The following is a 23,298-nucleotide window of genomic DNA, read 5'->3' as shown; positions in this document are numbered from 1 at the left end:
ACAAAGGGGGAGGAAATGATCAAAATGGCAGGGAACCAAAGAACCAAGGTTCCTAGCACGATGTAGAACTGAATAACACACAGAGCTATGATGTAAAAGGGAAAAACTATAAAAGCAGACAAAGGCAGAGCCTGGTCTGCAAGCCATGTTTCTTGCCTTTGATTATTTGCTTATTGTTAGTGATTCCATATCCAGTTTAAAACACATTTGTGATTTTCCTCATCTCTACCAATCTTGATGGACATAAAGTCAAACATCAGTTTCTTTAATTTTGTAAGGACCCAGGTATTAATCACTCCATTTTACAAATGAGGAAAGTGAAACTGGGAAGTTAATTTACAACAGACATACAATTCCTCCACACCAAGTTGAGATTAACTATAAAATTCTTCTTAACTTTTCTCATGATAGAAGGCAAATGACCATGCACTATACCTATCTCTATTCATAATTTATTATAAATCAACAAGTCTGTTTAGTCTTTCTAAAATTAAGATTGAAAGGACAGAGAATAAGTGGTATAAAATTACTTTATTATTCACATAATTTACATATATGAAAGATTATCACTTTCTTTGAAACAAGAAAGTTTACAAATGAGCATTTTTTCCATTTTCATCAATAGTTTAGATAATCACTTCTACCTCAAATCACAAGTATTCAACTAGTAAGTGTTAACAGAAAGAAATTATGTTTCTGAACTGATCATTCCTGAACTTTTTTATTTGGAAATGCATTCTGAAACAGGATATGTGGTCTGACCTATGTGGCAATTAGAAAAAAGTCTTTGTATTCCACAGGGAAAGAAAAGACACTTAATTATATGTTCTGTAATTAATATTTTATAAAATACAAAACTGTAATCTTTTGAATCTGGCTGAGGTCTAAAATATTTGTGAATAAATCTTTTTTTTTTATAGTAGTACTAAATTTGCTTTAATGTATCTTTTTCTGAGATCATTTTCTCATAGGGTCATTTAACCAACTGACTTGATTCTTTAAAAAAGTTAGATAAAGCCACTGCAACATACATAGTAAAACATAGCATTTCACCAAAAGCTGCTGTTTACAAATGAAATCAGCAAAAGACAAGTTTAATTAGCACTGTTCATACAAGGGGCAAATTAAATCATACAATCTAATCCAGAAAACAAAGTCAGAGAAAAAATTAGCTTAAGACTTTAAAAAAAAATACTAGAGTAGAAAAGCAATGTGATAATTATCATGATTTTTCTGTACCTGATGCTTATTTGCATAAAAGTGTATATATGCATCCCTGAGTGAAGGGAATCTTCACTCTGACTTGTAGGTCTTCCCTTTAACAGTGATCCTATCTCATGGACTTTAGAATTACTCTCCTATTTTATAATGGGTCATACAAAGCAGCAGTCTCTACAGAAGAAAAATTTTCTTGGAAATTTGATTTGAATCAAAATCATCTTTTCCCCAAATTTGGCAGCCTAGGATCATTTTTATTGATTTTTGCTTGCCTTGCCTTTGGTCTGAGGGAAGAAAAAGGAAATCAAGTTAGAAATATTGTAATCAGTTCCCACCAGCCCTCTTCCCTCTCCCAGCTTGAACTCAAGACTATATATTTCCTGATGGTGCTTGGATGTCTCTTCAATGGGTTCTAGGACTCTTCCTGTAGACTGGAGTAGTTCTAGATTCTGTATTCTGGTTCTGTTCCTCAATTACACAATTTTCACAGGAACTTTTATTTTTCTGCATAAACTTTTTTCCTCACAATATGGTATTATGTTTCATTACTGATAGTTACCCAGCCATAAAAAGTAAGAATATTTTTGGAGATGTAGCTGATTTGAAAATTCATTTTTTTCTAGGTGAAATGCAGATTACAGTTTACACTCTGAAGAGTTTTAGTTCAAGGAAACACAAATAATTAATGAAAAACTAAAAAACAAACTACTCATGGAAAACCTGAAATACTCTGGAATGCTTCATCAGAATTGCTGGAGTGGGGAAAAAAAGGATTGAGATGGTACCTAGATTATGCAGATGAAATCACCAGACTGTGAAATTAAAATTCTTCAGTTTACAATGAAAACAAGTTTATGATTTCATTTTAATTAGCTAATTGATACCTTTTAGAAATTTTTTAAATTACAAATTAAACTATGTAGAATTTAGGGGACAAAGAAAGAAGCAGTAAAAAAGATTTGAAATTTATAATCACTAAATTGTGGAAGGAATTTTGCCTAATTAGATTTTTTTTCTTGTTGGAAAGAATGTGCTTATCCTGAATTAGAAGAAAAAAGCCTACTACTGAAAGCCAAGTTAGTCAAGTAAAATATGAGGGAAAATCTTTCTAGCTTCACAATTCCCAAGAGACTAAATATAATCCATTATAATAATCATGTTCAATGGCTTCAATTAAGGAAGAGAGTCCTAATTGGATATATACATTCATTTCTACCTTACCCACAAGTTTGTCAGGTTCAAAGACTGAAAACAGAATAGCATTCTTATAAATAAATAAAAAATAAATAAATAAGCTCTTTGATGTTTCACCTCTGTACAAATATTGAAGTTAAACACTTACTTTTCGATTTGAACCATCAACCTTACATCAGTATGGTTTCTTTTATTACAAAAATACATATTTATAGTCAGACAAATAGCTGATAATAGAAAACAACTGTTTCCTTGCCATTTTCTAAAGTTTTACAATGTTTCTACCTACTTAACAGAGGCAAATTAAAAGGCCCCTACCAAGAAATTACTTCACAAAAAGAAGTGTTCACTATATGATATATACAAACAACCTCCAAAGACTTTAGGCCTACAATTGAAAAGGCATTTAGCTGGGACACCACAAAAGTGTCCACATGTGGCCAACACAGGAGGAGGGTCAAAGTGTAAACAAGAGTCATTATTTGTCTGATAAACCAGTCTTAACTGCTTGACTCAACCAATTTGAGGGAAATCTCAATAATATATTCCAGTGATTTTAAATGTTTCAAGACTGAGTTCATTAAATACAAAATAAACCCAAGAAAAATCAACAGTGATCCTTCTGCTAAATACTGTTTTGTTGTTGAAATTCAGATTTAAAATCCCAAGCTTTGTAAAAAGTTTCAGTTTTGCTCTGCTTCATCCACTTCCATAAAAATATCACTAAAAAAATATTCAGTGACTTTGGTTGGCTCCTCTTCAGTTTCCATCTTTTGGTCACTTTTACAACTTTCTTCCTCAAATGATTGATCACAAGAAACCTAATAATAAAGAAAAATGAATATTGAAAAGCACAACCCTATGGAACAACTCATATGCTGGCAATTTTTGCCAAACCCCTTATGGTTGCTTTTTTAATAAATTTTTGTTATAAAAGGAAGTTAACTGGAGGCAAGGGACACATATTTAGAAATGGAGGTAATGTAGAAAATATAGCAATAAAAGTAACTTTTTAAATAAAGAATACCATACAACACTAAAGTATAAAATTATTTTCTCAACACAACCTTTATACACAGAATCTGGATTTTCTTAGAGTCTTCTTTTGACTGTGGAGGCTAAGGCAAATTGTTTCAATTCTGCATTTTTGAGATTTCCTATCTTTAAAATAGGTTCACATCTTCTCTTCATATAGTATATAATGTATGAGAAATTACAAAGAGCAGATTATAATCTGGAGAGGCATTCAATGTAGGGGCAAACAATTCTAGATTTTATAACAGTTCCTAATGAAATTATTCTACTGTATTAAAGACATAACATATAAACTACATATACTATATTTTAGACAAGTGCAGTGACTGCCCCCAGAAAAATTCAGAGTGCCAGTTACTGATGTTTAAGAAAGAAAGGACATTTTCAGTCACATAGAAAGTACCTCTAAAAATGAATAATGATTTTATTGAATTATAAAAATTTCAGTAACTGAAATTGAACAAACATTTAATTATAAGATGAATGCAATTTTTAAACAACAGAATACATATGGGTTGATGGGGGCATAATTACTCTGTGCTCTTCTTCTCCCTTAGAATAACAAAGATAGAGACCATTTTCTTTTTTTGTTGTTTTTGGGTATTAAAGATTTTAATTTTGATTAGATCAGAGACTCTGACCCAGAAATTTCTACAGGACTGACTTCCTAATTTAAAAAAAAAAAAAAAAAAAAAAAAAAAAAAAAACAGGGGGCAGCTAGGTGGCGCAGTGGATAGAGGGCCAGCCCTGAATTCAGGAGGACCCGAGTTCAAATCTAATCTCAGACACGCAACACTTCCTAGCGGTATGACCTTGGGCAAGTCACTTAACCCCAGCGGGGGGGGGGAGGGGGGGACAACCTTTTCCTCTCCTTTTTCAGTGTTTCATTTTGTACTCTTTGCTGATGTTCACATACAAAGATGCATCATTCTTAACCATTAATTGAGTACATGTCATTTATTCCATTTCACACAGAAACAACAAAATATAGAAGTAACTATCCATACCTGAGGTGTTGAGTTGCTAATAGTACTGGCTTCAGAATGAGATTCAGCACTTGTGGATGGAAGGGGACAAGAGTCCTGCTTTTTTCTTTTGCTTTCATTTAATAGAGCTGGTCTTCTAAAATTATGCCTTGATACAGGTATAAGAGGTTTCAAGCGTTTTTGACTATTTGTTGGTGTAGATTCTTCAGATTCCAAATTATTCTTTGAACATATCAATGATAAAAATCCTAGGGGTCTTCGGCCAGGCCTAGAAACAGAGATAAAATAACAATCTTGTTTATATGATTGGAATTCCTTTATTTCAAGTCAAGAAGATAGGATACAAGTCTTTGATAAATTAAACGAGAAAGGAAAATTACATAGTGAAGAGATTTCTTCATAATACCTGGAAAACAAAGATGATGATTTGTTTCTCTGTTCTGATTGACAGGTAGCCTCACTTCTTTCCTGTGTCAGTGCTACAGTCTCATCTTGAGGTAAATGAGGAACATTCTCTTCTTTCTGAATACATGTCACCTCATTACAAGGTTCAGTTCCTGAAGTCTGAACAATGGGTTCTCTCTCTCTCTCTGTCTTCTGAGGTTCTGCAATTGTACATATGCTTCCCAAGATAGGTACAACTGGCTGCTTTTCGTAAGACTCTCCTTCAGAAGATACAAAAAAACAGTGAGTACAAACAATGAAGCAAGTTACTCAGAAAATGTATTTATTCAAAAGATCTGAAATGCTTTAAAAATATTATCAGCTGAATATGGCTCTCTTCAACAATGAGAGGATTCAAACCAGTTCCACTTATTCAGTGAGGAAGAGAGCCATCTATATCCAGAGAGAACTATGGGAACAGAGTGTGGAACACAACATACCATTCTCATTCTCTCTCTTGTTATTTGCTTGCATTTTTTTTTCTTTCTCAGTTTTTCTTTTTCTTCCTTCTTGATCTGATTTTTCTTGTGCAACAAGATAACTATATAAATATATTGGATCTAACATGTATTTCAACATATATAACATGTACTGGACTACTTCAAGCTAGGGAAGGGGGTGGGGGAAGGAAGGGAAAATTTGGAACAAAAGGTTATGCAAGGGTCAATGTTGGAAAAATTACCCATGCATATGTTTTGTAAATAAAAAGCTTTAATTAAATGTATGTATATATATATACACATATATATATAATTAGCAATTGATAGAATACTTATATATCTAGTTCACTATATGCTATGAGTCATTATGAATCATTAAAAAGTTCATTCAGAATGAGCAGAATTAAAATGGAAAATGATTTTTTAAAATTTAAGCATCACAACACAATAGAAGTAAATGATATACCTAACCCTTAGACTTATCCTTCTATGTAGATAAATTCAGCCCTAGTCTCTCTTCTAAAGTCCTGAATTACCAACTGCTTTTGGGATATCTTAAAGTGTATGCTACACATAGGCATCTCATAATCAACACATCAAAAACAAAGCTCTTTATTTTTCCATACCTTCCCAATCTTCTTAACTGTCTTACTATTGTAGAAAGAGGTTATCACTATCCTCCCAGTCACTCAGGCTTGAAGCCTTGGTTACATTACCCTTAAAACCATACTTTCATTCATTCCACTTATCCAATCAGTTGTCAAATCTTGTTTTGACTTGCACAATTATTTCTCCCTTCTCTCTAATCAAATAGCTACCCTTCCCAGTCCCTGTTCTTAGTATGTTCCCTCATTACACCTCATAAGGATTACTGCTCTCTAATCTCCTGTCAAGGATCTCCTCCACTCCATTCTCAGTTAAGCTGCCAAAGTGACTTTGCTAAAAAGCCCATCCTTCCATGTCACCTCTTTATGCAGCAAAATCCACAGATTCCCTATTACCTCCAGATCTAGCATAAAGGCCTCAGGCATTTAAAGCCTGGACTCTTCTACCTTGTCTGTATCCTTTGCTCTTCAGCTACACTGACTTGTATTAATTCTTGCACATAGATCTCCATCTCTACACTACACCTTTCTCTAGAACTACACCTAGAATCCTCTCTTTCTTCACCTCTGCTTCTTACAAGACTCAGCCCCAATTCTACTTTCTACAGGAGACTTCTGCTGATATTTCCTGATCCTTATACATGCACCCTAAGATTGCCTTCCATTTATTCTTGATATTTCATGATTGAATTTTAACAAAAGAGCAAACTGAGACAAATTTCTGAATAAGATAACATTCAAAAGAGACAGCTATATTCTGGATTTAACATATCTTTTTACCATCTTTAACATATATTGGATTATAGGGAGGAAGTGGAGGGGAGGAATTGAAGCACAAGGTTTTTCAATAGTCAAAGTTGAAAAAAAATTATCCTTGCATATGTTTTGAAAATAAAAAACTTCAACAAAAAAAAATTTTTTAAAAAGAGACACAATATCTATCAATAAATGGATGAGCAGACTGCCTCCATTAATGCCAAAGACCACCCCCTCAAGCAAAAAGACAGTTCCTCCTATGGTCTGGGGGAGTACAGGGCAAAGTAGATGACACCACGAGATTAAAGACAACATGACTGATTACACAGCAGAGATGGAGGGAACAACATAATTGATTAGAAAACTGGTACTGGCACTATACACCTGTCAGATTGGCTAAGATGACAGGAACAAATAATGATGAATGTTGCAGGGGATGTGGGAAAACTGGGACACTGATACATTGTTGGTGGAGTTGTGAAAGAATCCAGCCATTCTGGAGAGCAATTTGGAACTATGCCCAAAAAGTTATCAAACTGTGCATACCCTTTGACCCAGCCGTACTACTACTGGGCTTATATCCCAAAGAATTACTAAAGAAGGGAAAGGGACCTGTATGTGCCAAAATGTTTGTGGCAGCTCTTTTTGGTGTAGCTAGAAACTGGAAGTTGAATGGATGCCCATCAATTGGAGAATGGTTGGGTAAATTATGGTATATGAAGATTATGGAATACTATTGCTCTGTAAGAAATGACCAGCAGGAGGAATACAGAGAGGCTTGGAGAGACTTACATCAACTGATGCTGAGTAAAATGAGCAGAACCAGGAGATCACTACGCACTTTAATAACAATACTGTATAAAGATGTATTCTGATGGAAGTGGATATCTTCAACATAAAGAAGATCCAACCCACTTCCAGTGGATCAGAAATAACTACTCTCAGAGAAGGAACACTGGGAAGTGAATGTAAATTGTTAGCACTACTGTCTATCTACCCAGGTTACTTATACCTTAGGAATCTATACTTAATGTGCAACAAGAAAATGGTATTTACACACATACATTGTATCTAGGTTTTATTGTAACACATGTAAAATGTATGGGATTGCCTGTCATTGGGGGGAGGGAATGAAGGGAGGGGGGGATAATTTGGAAAAATGAATACAAGGGATAATATTATAAAAAAAAAAATTACTCATGCATATATACTGTGAAAAAAAAAATCGAAAGAAAGAAAGAAAGAAAGAAAGAAAGAAAGAAAGAAAGAAAGAAAGAAAGAAAGAAAGAAAGAAAGAAAGAAAGAAAGAAAGAAAGAAAGAAAGAAAGAAAGAAAGAAAGAAAGAAAGAAAGAAAGAAAGAAAGAAAGAAAGAAAGAAAGAAAGAAAGAAAGAAAGAAAGAAAGAAAACTGGTACTGGGAGTTAGCAACAACTCACCTTTCTTCTCCCATGAGACTAAAAAGAGCTCATTGTTTGAGCCCAAGGTTCAAGACAGTAGCCTAAACTTTTTTTTTTTTTTTTTTTTTTTGAGGCTGGGGTTAAGTGACTTGCCCAGGGTCACACAGCTAGGAAGTGTTAAGTGTCTGAGACCAGATTTGAACTCTGGTCCTCCTGAATTCAAGGCTGGTGCTCTATCCACTGCACCACCTAGCTGCCCCTAGCCTAAACTTTTAAAAACAAAGACAACCTTGAAGAATAGCTTGGTAGCATAAAGATATCAGACCCAAACTTCCTTGCTTTCTCACATATTTCCCAAGGTTAGTTAAATTCCTTGAGACAATAAAGCTAGATTTTCAAAATTTAACCACTGTAGGCCAGAAGTATTAACTAAGTTCAAAGATAAAGAATCAAGAGCTGAGCAGTTACAAGAAAAAAAATCAATTATTTGAATCAATAAGAAAATGATGCAGGATCAATTTTAATCTCAGTACATCTTGTATGTACTTTGTTATTTTCATGTTGTCTGTCCCACTAGAATGTAAGTTATTTTGTCTTGACTACCTTTGAAGAATAGGCTTAACAACACAATCTCTGGGTCAAACAATATGGTCACATTTTTAGCACTTTTCCAATCTGCACAATTCCAAATTGCTTTCCAAAATAATTGTGACAATTGACAAATCCACAATAGTACAATGATGAATGAGTCTGTCTTACATTGTGTTTTCAACATTGGCTAATCCTAAATTTTGTCATTTTTAACAATTTCACAGACGTTAAGAGTAGAAACACAGGTTACTGAAATTCTCAAAGTATCAAAACCTCCTTTCAGCCAATGATTCCAAAATACTTCTCCCCCAAATTAGTTGAAGCATAAGCAAAAAAAGAGGCCCACTGGTTCAGCTTTCTGTATTGCAAATAATCTTCCTTCCCATGATAGTTTCTGATGAATACATACAATGAACAAGTAGCCTAATGAAAATGTTATGGGCTCGTAATACTTAAGTCCCACAAATATGGATACAAAGGTTCTTGAGAACCTATGTTGCTAAAGATCTGGTTATAAAATGGTAACTGACACTATATAATATTTTTATTTATGTTAAAAATGAGCATGTTTTTCCCCTTTTAGGACAAACAGTCTCAACTTCTGTACATTCCTAGGACTTTCCAATCACAACAAATCATTCTAGCTTTGGGATTTGAATACAGATGAATTTTAGAATGAAGGCAAAGTCAAAATGCTAACAGGCTTTTGCTAAATCAGATATATCACTAGCTATTCCAGTCTTCACCATGTTACTTTAACCATAATTTCCTTGACTCTAAATATATCAAACATTATTTAAGCAATTACTTCAGGTACAACTGATAGCCCAAAATTACACACAGAAAGAACAGAAGAGCAGAAAAATAAAATTAAAAAGGGAAAGGACAAAAAAAACCCAGAAGTATACAAAGAAAAAGGTACATAAAGAGGGGACTTAGAGGATACCAAATGCCAATTTGATATAGATTTCCCAAAGAATTGTTGTGAAAATATTGGAACCCAAAATTCTAGAACTTAGGAAATTAGTCAAGAGCCAAGGTTTTCTACTACTCTCAAAATGAAATCTTGAGAATAATTCCAGGGAGTAAAGAAAACCCTTTAAAATTGAGAATATGGATACAATTTTGGCTTCTAAGCTTAAAAAAAAAAAAAAAAAAAAAAAAAAGCCTGATAACTATTTGGTTCAGGGCCAACACAATTTGCCAACTAGCAAATTGCTTTGTAGAAGACACCAGAAGCACTCTTGATCCCAATGTAAAGGAAAGAACACAGAAGTGTTGCTAAGACTCCATGAAGGAAAGTCCACACATAGTAATAGTAAAGATTGATCATATAATTTGAGTTACATAATTGATCCTCATTACCATCCAGCAAAGCAGATGACAAGTATTATGCCCATTTTACAGATGAGAGTAGTTGAGATTTGAAAGATTAAGTTACTTGCCCAAGTCCCATAATTACCAAGCACAAAAGTCAGAAGCTGACAGGAGGTCTTGGTACTCTTGGTATTACTAGACAGAAGCTTCAATTATACCAGTGTCTAAAGCTGGCTAACAACTAGATCACCATGCCGCCTTTCAAAGGACCAATTCAAGTTAATGAAATATCCACTTAGATTAAGATCATTCATGATGATGAACAAAATGTAAACACCAAATCCCTCACCTGCAGTATTCTTGTTCATATTTGTGGACTCTTCTGAAGACACCTGTTTAAATAAATGTTATTAAGGTTAGAAATGTATTGCTTTCTTCTTTGTCCAGCAATTTCAATGAGATGACAAAATGTCTTAAAAACCAGCTCAAATAATTAGAGTATAAAGTTGATAATAAGGCTACAGATTCAATTCCAAATTGGAATTATGACAAACCCAGGAACTTATATGAACATAACTACAAAACAATTTTCCCACAAATAATCTCAGATCTAAAACAACTGGGAAAATATCAACTGCTCAGGGGTAGGCCAAGTTAATATGAAAAATAACAATTCTACCTCAACTGCCTTACCAATCCAACTACCAAAAAATTGCTTTATAGAGCTAGAAAAATAATAACAAAATATATCTATAAGAACAAAAGGGCAAGAATATCAAGGGAATTAGTGAAAAAAAAATACAAAAATACAAAAAAATAGCAATATCAGATCCTAAAACACTATTATAAAACAGCAGTCATCAAAACTACTGTCTAAGAAATAAGAGTGGTGGATCAGTGGAATAAGTTAGATACCCGTAACACAATAATCAATGACTACAGTAATCTACTATTTTATAAACCCCTAAACTCTAGTTTCTAGGATAAGAACTCGGTATTTCACAAAAATTGCTGAGAAAACTGGAAAATAATATGCCAGAAAGTCAGCATAGACCTTATATATCACAACCTATATCAAAATAAGGTCAAAATGGATACACGATTCCATAAAGGGTGTATCATAAGCAAATCAGGAGAGCAAGATATAATTTGCTTATCAGGTCTTTGGATAATAGAGAAATTTATGACTAAAGAAGAACTATAGACCGTTATGAAATATAAAATGAATATAAATTAAAAAGGTTTTATACAAATAAATTGGAACTGTGTTCCATGAGTTTAAAGGATTTATCCTAGGTCAGGGAAGTTAGCTAAGAAATGAATTGTACTATTTTTATAACAAATACACATATTGCTACTAGAAAAATAATCAAATCCCTTGGTGTACAATGGTAGATCAACAGACCTATTTTCCTGTAGGGAGAGTACATTTTATAAATCATACTGACAAAATACAAGCTTAGGAACTTTCATGAAATTACAGATTTAATTATGCTAAGATATGAAATAAAGAGCATAGAAAACAGTATTCTTGGAAAAAAATATAATTCATAATGATCTGGGTTTAAGGATGCAAATTATTCTCATATAACTACAAAAAACTTCAATTCATTTAGACCAAATTCCTCTGTCCACAGATAGAAATTGAAACCCTATGAAGAGATTTAAATGACTTGTTTATGGGTCAAAGAGACAAATTAAGTGACAAGAGCTTCTCTGCTTCAACTTTAAACAGAATACTTTCCTTCTTTTCTGCTTTTGCTATGTTCTTTCTCTATTGGTTACATTTTGAGCACTCCAAGCACTACAGTTTTGCTTTTGGGTTTTTGACAAACAAAAGATGCCATCCAAACTGAACTACCAAAAGAAGATTATTATTGTTTTCCCTTACATGTTCTGAGAAGGAATACACAATAAGAAAAGGAGATTGTATGTAAGTTTGGGCACTGTAAAAATATACCTTAAGACTCATCTCATTCCATGTAATTCTGAAATTTATCACAGCAAGTCATTTGTATTTAATATCTTCACATTTCCTCACCAAACAATTAATTCCTCCTCACCTTCTTATGGTTTTCTGAGTGCTCAGAATGTACTATCACTGGTTTAGGAAACATCAAGATACTCATTCAAACACTCAAATGAATCTGTGATCTCAATGAGGAGGGAGTTCCCAATAATGCATTATTGCAACCCATTTATATCAACCAATGGTATGTGATTCTCTTTCATGTCCTTAGACAACCAAATGATTGATCCACTGTCCTTATTTTCTATTTCTTTTATGCATTTCCTTGATCAGTTCAGATTATTCACACTACTCAAACTAACAAATGGTATAGATGGAACATTCAAAGCAACCATGCAAAGGATCAACATAGGCTTTATGGACAGTTAATTATGCAATTTATTTATCTTTCAGGGGAACCCAAATACTATCCTAATTTATTCTACTGGAGAGAGATTATTGCTCTTCAACTTTCCCCTTAACAAATTTCCTTTTGCCTTATTTTTCTGCATGTACATAATAATAGCTGATGTTTATATGGTACTAATAGCTGTAGTACCTACTGTTTATTTTGTCTCTTTATTGTATTTAGTACATTTCAAAATCCAAACAGAAAAAGAAATGACAGAATATGGTTACTTCAGGTCCTTGATGGTTCTCTTACCTCAGAAGTGATTTTCTGGCAACTGTCTCCTAAAGTAGAAACATTAAGTTCTGTAGGACCAACAAGGGTAGTGCTTTCTTCAAAACTGCAACCAAATGTTTCACTAAAAGAAAGATCCAAATGAGTTGGAGGCTTTTCAGGAGATGGCTGTACACTGTTTCCATGACTAGATGAATGTGTGGCATCTTCATCAACTGAGAAGTTTAAGCTGCAGTTAAATAAATTGGATTTTATAATTTTATAATATATTAAATGTCATTCCAATGGAAAATTAAGACAAATTATTTTCATGTTTAAGTTCTAATCTCAACTTGAATTTTTATGTACTGGATTTAAGTCCGAAAAATTTATTAACTTCATTTTCAAAATGAAAAGATTTAACTTAAAATCTCTAAATTTACTTCCATCTCTGACATTTTAGATTTCTAATATCATTTGTCAAAAACTACATAAAAAGTCCCAAGAATTTTAGTCTAGTTTTAAGTTTTAATAACTTAAAAGTAGCTTTTAATAACTCGAAGTTTCAATATTAAAATTTTTTTAGGATATCCTATATAGGTTGGAGGAGAATCTAATACTTTTCATGAGAAATCAGAATAAGGGATACTTAAGAAAATATCAATATTCAAATGGCATTTTTTCCCCCAAATATGAATAGTCCTTATACATTTTTGTTTACCTGTCTATCCAGAAGTAAAAAGATTTAGAGCAGTGGTCCTCAAACTTTTTAAATAAGAGGCCAATTCATTGTCCCTCAGACTGTTGGAGGGCCGGACTATAGTAAAAACAAAAACTCACACTCTGTCTCTGCCCCTCAGCCCATTTGCCACAACCCGGCGGGCCGCTTAAACGTCCTCAGCGGGCCACATCTGGCCCGAGGGCCATAGTATGAGAACCCCTGATTTAGAGTAACTTTTAAAACTAAGCTTATTTCATTTAAAAATTAATTTGCTAATTTCTTCCCAAAATACTCAGCAAAAATAGTGTCACTCATAATTTACCTCAGGTCTCCCTTTCTTCTTTATTCATTGGTTTGACCAATATGGGTGCTGGCAGTAGAGGGCCAGAAGTTAATGAATCTGACAAACCAGCAAATTGCTCTGCTGAGTCTGTTGGGATTTCCACTAGAGTTAAAATGAATGTCTGCTCCTCTTCTTCTCCTTGATGTTCACCAGCAACTAGATTCACTATCAAAGTTTAACAATCAGTAATGAAAATCTGAACTAGGTTTATTAGCAATTGTCCTATAATTTAAATTAGCCTTAGCATAAAGGTTCACACAAAGTACAAATAATAGTATTTCAAAAAGAAAGATGATTAGAATTGGCTAAAAGAGGGAATAATGTTACCCTACAGGAAAGCTGAAAGTGAAAGAAACAAGAGAGAGAGAGAGAGAGAGAGAGAGAGAGAGAGAGAGAGAGAGAGAGAGAGAGAGAGAGAGAGAGAAAGAGGGAGAGAAAGAGGGAGAGGGAGAGAGAGAGAGAGAGAGAGAGAGAGAGAGAGAGAGAGAGAGAGAGAGAGAGAGAGAGAGAAAGAGAGAGTGTGTGTTTGCAGTGGGGGTGGAAAAACAGAATGAAGGAAACAATATTTAGAAGTAAAACACTTTTGAGATGAACAGTGTGAAAAAGAAGAGAAAGCTAAATAGGGAAAATAGGATAAGAGGGAAATAGGCAGTAATCATAACTGTGAAAAGATTTTTATAGTAAATTTCTCTAATAAAGATTTCATTTCTCAAATATATAGGAAATGACGTCAACTTTAAAGAAATAAGAGCCATTCCTCAACTGACGATGGTCAAAGGCTATAAACAGGCAATTTTCACATGAAATAATAAGTTTTTTTTTTCACATAGGTATATTAAAAAACTCTAAATCACTATTGACTAGAGAAAGGCAAATTAAAACAATATATAAATATATATATGTGTGTGTGTGTGTGTGTGTGTGTGTGTGTGTGTGTGTGTGTGTGTGTATGTATGTATGTATCAAATTGGCTAAAATGACAGAAAAGGAGAAGATAAATACTGGAAGGGATGTGAGAAAACTGAGACATCAATGCACTTTTGGTGAAGCTGCATGCTGATTCAACCATTCTAAAGAGCAATCTGGAACAATGCCCAAAGGGCTATTAAATCACACAAATCTTAGACCAAGCAATACAAGTACTAAGTCTGTATCCCAAAAAGATATTTTTTAAAGGGGAAAGATGCTATATACAAAAATATTTATAGCAGCTCTTTTAGTGGTGGCAAAGAACTGGAAATTAAAGGGATGGCCATCAATGAGGAAATGCTGAAGAAGTTACTATATATACTACTGCTTCGAGAAATGATGAATAAGAAGCTCTCAGAAAAGCCTGGAAAGACTTACATGAATTCATAAAAAGTAAAACAAACAGAACCTAGAGAACACTATACACAGTAACATCAATACTGTATGATGATCAACTGTCAATGATTTAACAATTCTCACCAACTACAATGATGAAAGACAATTCTAAAGGATTTCTTATAAAAAACACTATCCATCTCCAGACAAAGAACAAAATATAAAAAAGCATGCTTTTTTCTTTTCATTTTTCATGTTTTGTCTGTTTCCCTTTCACAATATGAATAATGTGGAAATATGTTTCGCATGACTGGATATGTATAACCTATATCAAACTGCTTGCATTCTCAATGAAGAAAGGATGGAAAAAAATCTGGAACTCAAAATTTCTTAAAAACAAAAGTCAAAAATTATTTTTACATGTAATTGAAAAAGAAAATAAAATTTTAAAAGAGCAAAGATGATTCATTACAAGGAGGGAAATTTAAAAGACGATTTTAAAACTCACTTCAAGATTTTTACAAAAAAAAAGAGATAGGTCCTTATGAATGAAAAAATATTAGTTTTTAATGAAATCAAATAAGGGTAAAATATTGGGATAAAAATATGGGTAACATATATCACCTTATATATAAGGTAGCTAGATGGCATAGCAGATAAGAGTGCTGGGCCTGAAAGTATGGAGTCAAGAAATCCAACCTCAGACACTATCAATGTGACCCTGAACAAGTCACTTCATCCTGTCTGCCTCAGTTTTCTCATTTGTAAAACAAGCTGAGAAGGAAATGGCATACCACTTCAGTATCTTTGTCAAAAACAACAACAACAACAAAACAAAACCAAAAAAAAAAAAAAACAGACAACTAAAAGATTCCATGAAAAGTTGGACACAATTGAAACAACAATTTTTTTTAAATCACTTAATAGAAGTATACTATACCTGCTGTGTCATCTGGAATGATCACATTCTGTTGCTCAACTTCTGTAGCATTGTTCAGTGTACATTGCTATAAAAATTCAAGATTCAAAATTATTTTAGGGCAATATACAATGAATTGATTCTAGATTTGGATTCATGGAGTTATTTGAACCCAATATATTTACAATGTCAAAAAATTTGAAACTTTTCAGTTTTGACAATGTTTTCTATTTATGTATGTGTATGTGCATACAAATGAAAAGATCTAGAAATAAAAACTGACTTGTTACCCTAAGCATGCTGACTAAATCACCCAAATAATTTCTATACTATGAAATAACTTAGATGATGGTCCTAAATCTTCCCTTCTCTATATAACAAGTACTAACTTGATGGAGAAAAAAATTATGTGAAGAAAGAAATTTATATTAGCCATTAGTCTCTGACAACAGCCACATTACTAAACACTTAAATTAGTAAATACATAGAATGGTATGGATGCAACATAGAAGACAGAGAAAATGACAAATCAACCTGGATGTTTGTAGATCTGTGACTGCTGAGAGCTGTGTTGAGGAAAAGGTATGAGAAAAATGAGGTTCAGGTTCCTCTCAAGCATGCAAGGAGTTTAAAAAAAAAAAAAAAAATCAGCACAAGCCCAGAAACAAGACCAAGAATTTATATGCATTTTCTACATGTATGAGTATGTGTGAGAAAGAGAGAAAAAGAGACACAGAGATGAAAATAAAAGACAGGGAAAGAGAGACAGAGAGAAAGAGTAAGAGTGTGTGTGTGCATGTGCGTGTGTGTTTTCTATCAGCTGGGATATTAGAATCTAAGTATTTCCAAAGATATTGATAGGATGCAAACTCAATTACCCAAATGCATAAAAATCTTATTACAATGAGTATCACTATAAAGAAGTGTTTTACACAGATTTCTATGTTTTCATGAGTGGACCCATAAATACAAAGAATTGGCTGTAGGATTATTGGTTTTTCTTAAGCATAAAATGAACAATCCTGTGCAACAAATAAGTATTTGGCCTTTGGCAAGTGATCACACATTTAAAAATCAATTTAATGGAAACTATATAAAGTTCAGAATGAAACTGAACATTTTGTCTACTTGTTATTTTTAGTAACTATCTTTCAACTCCTTCTCATCCGTGCTTACCCTTATACAACCCTACTACAGCCAAAATTAACTTGATATAAGTGTTTAAAAGAGAAGTAGTATGGTAACTCCATCCTGCCAATACTGATTCAAAGCATTTCAATATAAAACAAATTACTAGAATTGACTGATCATCTGCTATTTTATTTCTAGGACTACAAGACAGGAAATATGTCCATATTTTAATAAAATTCTATTACAGTAAAATAATCTGGAATTTGAAAGGAATTCAGGATAGAAGGGAAGCCTAGATATTCTTTTACCTGACCAAAAGGAGTTGTTAGTAAGTTGTGTCCACAACTATCACAGCTAGGAAATTCTCCTGTTGCAGTCTCAATGAGATTACCACTGACGTCATATGAACTCCTCTTGGCTAGTGTAGAGGGAGACTCCATTTGAGACTCGTGAAATTCCTTGTCCTGCTTTTCTTCTCTAAAAGTAAAAAAAATATAGAAAAATAGGCATAAAATTACAATGTTTTTGACATGAAGATCTTAAATAATCTAGTTTAACTTTCACATTTAAAGAGAAAATGAGAAAAATGAGATTAAGAAAAGCTCAGTAATTTTCCCAAGGTCATACTGCTCCTGGCAAAATCAGTATCAAGGATGAGGTCCTTTCACTCACAGTTCAATGGTACTTCTGCTATATAGCAGAAAACTAGTTATTTTTATAGAACATCTAATTATTTATTTTTAGGCTATAAAAACAATTATTTTAATCAATATAGCAACTTGGAAAACTTTTTTTATTTTACAAATACTGCTAATAATAACTAGCTAGCCCTTATTTAGCACCTTCAAATATGCAAAGCACTCACTGATCTTCATGACAACTCTAGCAGGTAGGTGCTATTGTCATTCCCATTTTACAGTTAAGGAAAATGAGTCAGACAGAGGCTAAGTGACTTAACTCAGGGACACAGAGCTAGAAGCTGTGTGAGCTCTGAAGTGAGGTTTTCCTGAGCAGGTTCAGGGTTTTATTTCCTGCAGAGTGTAGCAGCCTCTAGCATATAAATGGAATTTCCTCCTTTTGTTTACCTTTCTATTTGGTTGACTTCTGTGCCTTTCAAGCTGTGTAGATCTGTCAACATGCTGGTCTGCATCATGCCATCTGCCATAATCTTTGATTCTATGTTTATATCCTCTAATACTGCTCTTTTGGAAACTATGCATCCTGTTTCTTTAAAAAAAAAAAAAAAAAATCATTCAATATATTGCAAGATAAGATGGCTTATCCTAAAACCACATTCTTGATTAAGCCACCAACAAAACTTACAAACTAATTCCATCTGTAACTTTTCTAAATAATTCCTAAACAAGAAATACTGATGTATTATTTATAAAAGGGAGAAAAAATGACAATAGCCTATCACATTACTGAACTCTAAATCTGACTAATAATTTATTGTGATGTATATTGCTTGCTAAACTGTGCCTCACTGATGACCCCAATCCAGTTTAAATAATTTCATTTTTAAAATTTGCATGAAAACAAGTCATCCTGTAAAAAGCAACACTGAAAATCATATTTAAAAGATAAAAATTTTATATCTGTCTATATCACTTCTAATAAGTTTATAAATCACTTAATATGCATTTATTCCTATGATGTGTACAATAACTCTATTAAACAGAAGTATTATTATCCCCCATCTAGAGGTTAATAAACTATGGCTCAGAGAATTCCAGAATTCCCTTGACCATACTATCCTCTTGACCCAACAAGATTTCCATAACTTGATACTTCAAAAGAAAAGAATATCTAGATATCTATTTTTATTTACAATCTTAAAACTGTAATAATATGGTTTTCCGAACAAATTGTTTTTGCTTTGTTGAAAATTCCACGTAATGAAGGCAGAACTGTTTTAGACAAGCTATTGAACAGTAAGAAGGAAATCCCTTATAAAGTAAAAATTACCCATAGCCTCAGGAATAAGTGACCAAGACATCTTAATATAAAGAGGGAAAAGCAAATTTCAAAGAATTCGGAGATGTTATGGCTTAATATTTCAACAAAGAAAGACACCTCAAAAGAGATGAGATACACTTAAACATAAAATTAAGATGACAAAACAAAAATGATTCACATAAGGAACAAAATTAGAAACTAGTTAAAAAGTTAGTCAATAAACATTTATTAAGAACCCACTATGTTCCAGATACCACTAGGGATATTAAGAAAGAAAAAGACAGTGTCTTCTCTCAAAGAATTCTCTCTGAAAGAGACAATATGAAAACAGCTATATACAAAGAAGCCAGAAAGAAAATTGTAATGTTCAGTCTAGATCCTCTGGAGGTCCTCTGGAAAGACTTTGCTCTCAGCAGGATAGACACCAGAAGAATGGACAAGAATAGAGTCCAAAGTCTTTATTGTCTCTTACATAGTCTGTGTCTGTCATCGTCTGATCCAGTCTCTTCCAGCAGTCTGACAGTCTTAAACAGTGTCCTTCTGAGTCTGACTTTGTCCCCAGTTTAAATACCCTATTATAATTACATCATTACAGTATACTAAATATATGTGAACTAGAAAACCATTCTCATCAATTATTGAGTAAACACCCTGTTATAAGTATTCTTGTTTCAAGTATACTTTTTCAAAGTTCCAGCCCTCTACAGAAAATAAACTGGAAATAATCAACAGAGAGAAGGCACTAGAATTAGAGATTCCTGTTAAAAATGGGATTTTAGCTAGGATTTGAAGGAGGCCAGGGAAGGTGGGAGATGAGGAAGAAAAGCATTCCAGGCCCTAAAACTGCCAAGTCAGGAGGTGGAATGTCTTTGAATAAGATTCAGCAAGGTGTCACTGGTTTACACAGTAGAGAAATATAGGAGAGGGAGGAGTAGGTTATAAGATGGCAAAAGGGGACATCTCTGAACTCCAGAAGATTTTATATGCAATTTTTATGTTTATTTTATATTTAAACCTATAAGTGATAGAAAGTCAAAGAAATTTACTGAGGCAGGTAGAGGCTAGGGAAAAGGGAATGGGAGAGTGATATGCTTAGTTTTTTAGGAAGATCACTTTGACAGCTGAATGGAGGATGGATTGGGGTGAGGAGAGAATTGTGAAAGACAAACCAGTCTGCAGAATATAGAACAAAACTAATAAGTGTCTGAGGAACAATCTGAACCCAATTCTTCCTGATTCCAAAATCAGGATTAGATGCCCTCCTATAGTTGCCTCTTAGGCTGAAGAAAATGAGATAAAATTTAACAGTGATAAATAAATAGCCATAGAACTTAAGAATTAGTAGGGACTTATGGCAAAATTTAATTGAGACTGTACTTGACCAAGAATCCCTTCCAAAGAATTCAAAGAAACAAAGGAAGATCTATATGGACTAATACAAGATGAAGCAAGAACCAAGAAAAGAATACATACAACAACAATAACAAACAGAATAAAAAACTGAATGCTATGTAATTATAACAATCATCTGGCCATAAACAAAAGTGGAAAAAACACACACATACACACACCCACTCCACTCTGCTGAGTTAAAGATGTTCAACACCACATATACAATCAGAGATAGCTGATGCTGATATGTTTTGCTCAAAAAAATTTTTTTCCCTATTTTTCTTTTAAAATTATAAGGAATTGTAAATTAAAATTGTAAGGAAGCCTTGCTAGGTAAAAGGTGAGAAGGACATACTTAGAAATTAATTTGATATATCAAAAGATTTTATCCATAAAACATAAAAATTTTTTAAAGACAGTTTTATAATATTGGGAATAAGTGGCCATCCAATCTCTTGATTGTTAAAGGGACCTACAGCTCTAATTCTTAAATGCTTCATGAAATGAAACCTGTATCTGTGTCTGTGCAACTTCTATCCACTGCTTCTTAGTTCAAATTTTCTGAGGGCATGAAGAACAAATCAAGACTAAAAGGATACAATATATGGCCCCCTTTCAATAGTCGTGTGTGTGTGTGTGTGTGTGTGTGTGTGTGTGTGTGTGTGTGTGTGTATGTGTGTGAAGAATGAATACTGCTACCAATTTGCACCTAAAGTTTTCTTTTTTTTTTTCAAAGATAAATATCCCAAGTTCATTCAACTGACTCTCATTTGATATATTCTCCAATCTATCCTCCATGGCCTCTGCTGCTCTAGGTTGTAAATACACTGCCTTAAATATGGTACTCAAAATTGAACAAAGTTTTCCCCATGCTGGCAGATACATGTTATTACCCTCATTCTACATACCATCTATGCTTTTCTTAATAAACTTACAGTTCAAAGAAGAAACAGTCTATGTGAGAAAAGTAACTATATGAAAAGGATCATGGGTTTGTGAACTGCAAACTTAACATGAGTGAAAAAATTGTAGTAGTAGCCAAAGAGGCTTAATGTCATCTCAGGCTACATTAACAGAAAGAGGAGACAATCGCAATGAATTCTGTACTGGTCAAATTATATGTGGACTATTAAGTGAAATGTGACCAGGATGAGGATGACACTAGAAACCAGGGTCAAACATAAATTAAGAAACTGAGAATTTTTAGCTCCCCAAAAAGATTTAGGAGGAAACATAAATACTGTCTTTAAATATGAGAAAGCCTATAAAGGAAAGATTCAAAAACTAAACTAAAGCCAATGAATAGAAAGTTGGAGAAGTAGGTTCCCATTAGATATAATATTCCATTTCAAATGCTGATATGCTGTAAATTTAAATGTATGGGCAAAAGTAACTCCATTTCCTACAAATAGAACTACAACACTCACCACTCTGTATATCAGCCTGTTGATCCACAGTTGCAGGAAGACTAGTAACTTTTTGACGAACATGTCTATCTTTACCAAGTATTTTACTAATATTTGGTTTAGGCTTAGGAAATCTGTTTCTTGTTCTCAACAAACTTGTCTTTTTAGAAGACTGGTCACTATAGAAAGGAGAAAAAATTTCATGAGTGTCCCATATGTTAATAAATTATAAGCACATTAATCTTACTAGTCTAAAACAGCTATTCAGTTCACAAATGTCAAACTTACTAGCAAGGAATAACAGATATGGGTAAAAATTTGGTTCAACATTCATAAAAATATTCTAACTACTTTAGCTAAGTTTAAGTCATTTTGGCATAAGTTCAAATATACTGTGATTTCACCACCAAGGTGAAATGTTAAGAGCAAGAATCCCACTGCTTTTTTCAAAATTAATAAACAAATACCATAAATACTCTGATTTGAATTTTATAATTAAATATGCCTCAATACTATCTGGTATATTAAAGGAGTTACTGTAAAATTGTACTTTTAAATGACATTAAAATTTACATTTACTATACTACTACTCAAAAGAAATAGATTTATTAACCTGGAAAGTACAGAATTTTCCTTTATTTGCCCAGGTACAGTCATTTCTTTTCCAGTACTTTGCTCCTCTGATATACTCTTATTTTCATCCAGTGTTGTAAGCAATGTACTAGGAACTGGTGAAGAAAGTACTTCATGTTCAAGAAGTACCCTGTGGTCAAAGGTCTCTGGGTTAGAAGTAGAAATAGGGTTTTTTATATCACCTTCAGGAAGCACACACATTATTCCTGTTATATAAAAACAGAAGAGGAATGAGAGGGACAAGATTTTCAAACTTATTTGATAACCAATACAGCAATACATCCATATGATTTGTTAATCCTCTATAATGAAGAATTAATTATATTTAAAGATAAACCTTAAGAATTTTTGCATACTGAAGTTTTAATATGGCCTGAGTTAAATTAGCAAAACAAATACATATATTAAGTGAAACTGGTTTTTAAGTTTTGAGTTTATGTTGTCCATAACAAAACCCTATTTAGATGGGATAGATAATAATAATTATTATTTTTTGGCTGAGGCAATTGGGGTTAAGTGACTTGCTCAGGGTCACACAGCTAGGCAATGTTAAATGTCTGAGGCCAGATTTGAACTCAGGTCCTCCTGACTTCAGGGCTCATACTCTATCCACTGCACCAACTAACTGCCTCTAAGATAGATAATTATTAAAATAACAAGCATGAGGCTATTGTATAACTACATGAGATTAGCCTAATATTGTATTAATTTAATGAATCTATAAGGAATTCTGCCTTTATATGCTCTCTTAATGAAACCAGAAGTATCACAATAAATTTAAAAAAAAAATAATGCATCTTTATCTAAACTATCATTTTAAAAAATAAACATCTTGAAAACATACAATAGAAAGCAGCGTTCAGGAATTAGATGACC

The 23,298-nt window shown here is 33.1% G+C and overlaps 1 protein-coding gene across 1 annotated transcript in view; it reads right to left on the bottom strand.

The window, feature by feature from the left end:
- Window positions 1-512: 512 nt before the first annotated feature.
- BDP1 (BDP1 general transcription factor IIIB subunit) overlaps window positions 513-23,298 on the bottom strand; it is a 91,774-nt gene continuing 68,988 nt past the window's right edge. The window contains 12 exon segments of the mRNA XM_074282203.1: window positions 513-3,233; window positions 4,455-4,701; window positions 4,840-5,098; window positions 10,333-10,375; window positions 12,656-12,863; window positions 13,657-13,669; window positions 13,672-13,842; window positions 15,923-15,989; window positions 17,341-17,509; window positions 18,118-18,259; window positions 21,811-21,968; window positions 22,403-22,628. Of these exon segments, the coding sequence (XP_074138304.1) occupies window positions 3,096-3,233; window positions 4,455-4,701; window positions 4,840-5,098; window positions 10,333-10,375; window positions 12,656-12,863; window positions 13,657-13,669; window positions 13,672-13,842; window positions 15,923-15,989; window positions 17,341-17,509; window positions 18,118-18,259; window positions 21,811-21,968; window positions 22,403-22,628 (1,841 nt within the window). The 3' untranslated portion in view covers window positions 513-3,095.

Source organism: Sminthopsis crassicaudata, chromosome 1 (assembly GCF_048593235.1).
Source record: "Sminthopsis crassicaudata isolate SCR6 chromosome 1, ASM4859323v1, whole genome shotgun sequence".
NCBI lineage: Eukaryota > Metazoa > Chordata > Mammalia > Dasyuromorphia > Dasyuridae > Sminthopsis > Sminthopsis crassicaudata.
The sequence above is the reverse complement of the archived record's forward strand: the minus strand, read 5'-3'. Positions and strand labels throughout refer to the sequence as shown.